General features: G+C 33.9%; 1 protein-coding gene across 1 annotated transcript; it reads left to right on the top strand.

Annotated features, from left to right (window-relative positions):
* The first annotated feature begins 310 nt into the window (after nt 1-310).
* Nucleotides 311-1541, top strand: LOC112452663 (uncharacterized protein K02A2.6-like). The gene is made up of 3 exons (XM_025012987.1): nt 311-965; nt 1054-1137; nt 1288-1541. Exons 1-3 carry the CDS (start codon nt 311-313, stop codon nt 1539-1541), a joined length of 993 nt encoding a protein of 330 aa, XP_024868755.1.
* Nucleotides 1542-4449: the final 2908 nt, after the last annotated feature.

Raw genomic sequence — 4449 nt, 5'->3', positions numbered from 1 at the left:
CTTTAATTATCTTTTTGGTCGACATTTTATACTCTTTACGGATAACGAACCGTTAACTCGAATTTTCCACCATAAAAAACATCTGCCAACTATAACATCTAGTCGTTTACTCAGATATGCAGCATTTTTATCCGGTTTTGACTATACAGTTAAATTCAAACGTGGCGAGGCAAATGTAAATGTTGACTGTCTATCCAGAGCACCAGTACAGCAAAATTCTAACTCAGTTGATATTCTACTAGGAGAAAAAGTTCATCAAGTTTGTGCGGAATCAATTTCAGTAATAACAACCGACCTGCTCACAGCTGATATGGTCGTCGCAGAAACTGACAAAGATGATGAACTAGGATCTGTCAAACGTAATCTTCTAACTCAAGCTACCGATTCACCATACACTCTGAACCATGGTATTCTATTCAAGAATGAACGAATTGTTATTCCCAAGAGCCTTCAAGAACAAATACTCCAGAAACTCCACTCAACACACATTGGGATTACCAAGATGAAACAACTTGCCCGACGTTATGTTTACTGGAAAAGAATTGATAAGGATATCGAAAACCTTGTTAAGTCATGCAAATCCTGTGCTCTTCTGCACTCAAATCCATCTAAAGCTCCACTGCATCCCTGGGATGAACCTACAAGTAATTGGGAGCGTATACACATTGATTATGCCACATATGCTAATAACAATTTTCTGGTATGTATTGATGCAAAATCAAAATGGCTTGAAATCAAAGCATTAAATTCAGCTCCTACAGCTATCAATACTATTCAACTGCTGGATAATATCTTTTTCAGTCACGGATATCCACAAGTGCTCGTCTCTGATAACGCAACAATATTTACAAGCTCAGAGTTCAAATTGTATTGCAAAGTTAATGGCATTTTCCAGAAATTTATTGCACCAGGACATGCTGCTACCAACGGTCTTGCCGAAAGAACAGTCCAGACTCTGAAGTTACGTCTGAAAGCCTTCGCTGATGATAATCGAGCAATACACGTCAAATTACAGGACATATATACTTTTTCGATATCGTTCAACACCATTAGTCTGTGGACAATCACCTGCAGAACTATACCTGAATCGCAAGCTATGCATCAAGTTGGATGCTCTACGTCCTTATAAGCCCTCCAGTAACTCCTTTAAGTCATCATGCACCCGAATATTTAAAGTGGGGAAGAGGATTCAATCGCGTGAATTACGCAACAATAAGTTTATATGGATCTTCGGCTCTGTCCTAAAGAAATTAGGAGCCTTACATTATCTTGTTCGATTGAATTCAGGGCTAACTTTAAAACGACACGTAGATCAGCTTCGTAGTACACAAGTCAAACAAGTCCGATTTAGTCCTGATACTAAACCAGCATCCAGACATCCATCAATTGAAAATGTTCCAAGATTGAACATCGCAATACAACCGGATCCACAGCCGGATCCACAACTGGAACTACAACCGGATCCGCTACCACAAGACCAAAGACACAACCCGGTCCTATTCGACGGTCAAATCGGCTGCGCCAACCACCCCAATATTTAAACGATTACATTCGTTTTTAAGTATTTCAGTTAAGTGGGGGAGACTGTAGTGGCGCGTCTAGGTTTTTCGTTGCTATTCGATGGTTGATAGAGAGAGGGATCGGCGAGTTGGCCATTGAATGTATAGCGTCTGAACATATCACAGTAATAGCGTGCATTTATTAGATTAAGAATATTGTATAAGCGATAATAAAGGTACAAGGTAACCAGTAATAATCCAGAGCCTACAATATACTCGCGCGACCATCCAATCACAACATATAAAGAAGTTATGTTTTAATAGAATAAGATTTTATTTTACTTCTTTTGTATGAGAATATTAATATTTTAGTTTGTTTTTGTTAATATAAGAGAAATTATTATTTTTCATTGAATAAACATTTTTTATTTTGATTATTTAAAACTGTTACTATCGATCCCCTCTATAGTGTTGCAACCGACCCGAAGTCGGGGGCGATTGTAACATTTTCCCTTGTTTATGTTTTTGATTAATGATTCTTATTTGGTTTATCACAAGATTTAAATAGAAGGATTTCCATAAAGTGAAATGATCACATTAACTTAGGGTATCAAGAGTTTTTCTTTTACTGTAATAGTTCTTCCACAATCAAGTTCTAAAGTTAAATTGTTACTTTTGACCTCGCTCTAGCCTACATAATTTAGGGAAGAATGCGACAGGAGTAAAAAAGCAGCGCCAAGTTTTTTTACAAGAAAAATTTATTTTATTTTGATTAAATATTTTTATTTTATACTGTTACCTTTTTTAATTTCTTGTGATTAAAATTATTATTTGTAATATTATAATTTTATTAAAAAGAATTAAAGCTACTACCACTTAGGTTGGAATAGTAGGACCCTTGAATGGGAACACAAAAATATGTATGTACCACTTGGGTTTTATTTTTTAAAAATAGTTGCACAACAATTATTTTTCAAAACAATATGTACATTCTTTTTGCAATTGGCGCACATTTAAAGATTTCACTTTTTTTTAATACATTGTCACTTGAATTGAGTTAGGTAACGTAATTTTGTGATATAATAATTTTGTTAAAGAGAAGTAAAGCTACTACCACTTCGGTTGGATTTACAACATTGCACGTGTACTTGGCGCCTTTTTTTACCTTTTTCGAAGAAGATAATTTTGTACTGTTTCCTTCACCTGAGGGATAATAACCTCAAAAATAATCTCAAGAAAAAAAGTGGTAACAGATAGTGGTAACATGTTTATATTGACCGCAGGGAGCTAATGCCGAGATTTTTAAGAAAGAAGGTGTATCCAAAATCGCACACATACGTATATGCTGTGTCTTAAATTGTAAAAGTTAAAGAGAACGAGAAAGTTATCTGTATCTATATGCACATATGACAGGCACTATCGCGTAATAAAGATTTTTCCGTTCCGAAGCTAGTATCTTAAAAAAAGTTTTAAAAAATGTTTTACAAACTCTCTACTATAAGGTGCTTCTGTTCAATTTTCACTGAGATTAATACTCAATAGGCGTAGTATAAGAACGTATTTGAGATATCCAAATCTTGAAATTTGCAGTCTTCCACCGTCAAACAAAAAAAATTGGCGAACATAAATTATTTATACCATCTCAAAGTACGGACTTTGCCTTTTCAAATTAAAAAAATACTTTGTCCTACGATTATTTAGCGAGATATCGCAATTTAAAGTAACTTCTGTTCTTTTATGATTTCAGCACCATACCGCTGACATTTACGTAACTTGCTCGGTCAGATTTTGCAAATCATGACTGTACTTGTATATGTGTATGTTTATGGAGTGTACATGTGTATGTGTACATGTAGAAATATTTTAGTAGTGTTTATACCGTATCACGCGTATCGCGCAATCTTGATATATGTATATTGATGCATTTTTTTACATCAGATTGAAAAGGCCACTGTGTCTTTAGAATAAAATTTATCAATCTGATGTAAAAAAATGCATCAATATAAAATGAAGATTGCGCGAGGTAATACGGCGAAGAGATGACAACACGTCTTACTAAAAAAAAAACTTAGCTCTATATGTACACACATACACATAATACACTCCATACACATACACATACATTCTTAATAAAATCTTTATAAAATACGAACGAGCAACCTCTCCGTGATGCATATCAGGTTACTCAAATGACGGCGGTACCGTGCTTATAAAAGAACAGGGGTTACTTTGAATTGCGATATTTCGCTAAATAATCGGCATAGGACAAAGTTTTTTTTTTTTTGAAAGAGCAAAGTCCGTACTTTGAAATGGTATCAATGATTATGTTCGCCAATTTTTTTGTTTGACGATGGCCAAAATTTTAAGATTTTAGATATCTCAAATACATTTTTATACAAAGCTGACTATGCCTTTGAGTATTTATCTGAGTAAAAATTGAACAAAAGCTTCTTATAGTAAAGAATTTGCCCTGTAAAACTTTTTTTTAACCCTTAAATGCTACACCTCTCAAGAATCTCGTAAATGACATGAGGGGTCTAAAAGACTCCAGCATGAAAAATGTCTCCTTACTCATTGATTTTTTTATCTTTAGTTATGAAAATTTTTTTCATAAAAATATACCTAGGTCGATACTGATTGTAAGTAAATAAACAAGGTATATAAATAAAATCGTACAATTTAGTATAATTAACTTTAGTATAGTTAACAGATAACTATAAATTTAATTTAAGACCAATACGTAAACCTAAAAATATACAAGCCGAATAAGAGATATTTATACTGTATAAAGGCTCAGTATATCAAATATTAGAATTAAACAGAAAATAAGAGCCAAGCGTGGTTACAATCGCTAAAATTTATTACATGTCAATACATTACGATTAAAGTGTCAATTACAAAATTACGTACGTTTCGACCCTTTTTTTGGGTCATCCTCAGCGCGTTGTCT

The sequence above is a fragment of the Temnothorax curvispinosus genome, unplaced genomic scaffold (assembly GCF_003070985.1).
Source record: "Temnothorax curvispinosus isolate PA1 unplaced genomic scaffold, ASM307098v1 QBEX01003577.1, whole genome shotgun sequence".
Lineage (NCBI taxonomy): Eukaryota > Metazoa > Arthropoda > Insecta > Hymenoptera > Formicidae > Temnothorax > Temnothorax curvispinosus.
This window is presented reverse-complemented; position numbering and strand designations above follow the sequence as displayed.

What these genes read in the sequence shown, in the direction of transcription:
- LOC112452663 (XM_025012987.1), top strand. Translation starts at nt 311, where the DNA reads ATGGTCGTCGCAGAAACTGACAAAGATGATGAACTAGGATCTGTCAAA. An exon ending in AGTCCAGACTCTGAAGTTAC is followed by an intron (nt 966 to 1,053) that starts GTCTGAAAGCCT and finishes CAACACCATTAG; the next exon opens with TCTGTGGACAATCACCTGCA. An exon ending in ACGTCCTTATAAGCCCTCCA is followed by an intron (nt 1,138 to 1,287) that starts GTAACTCCTTTA and finishes GATTGAATTCAG; the next exon opens with GGCTAACTTTAAAACGACAC.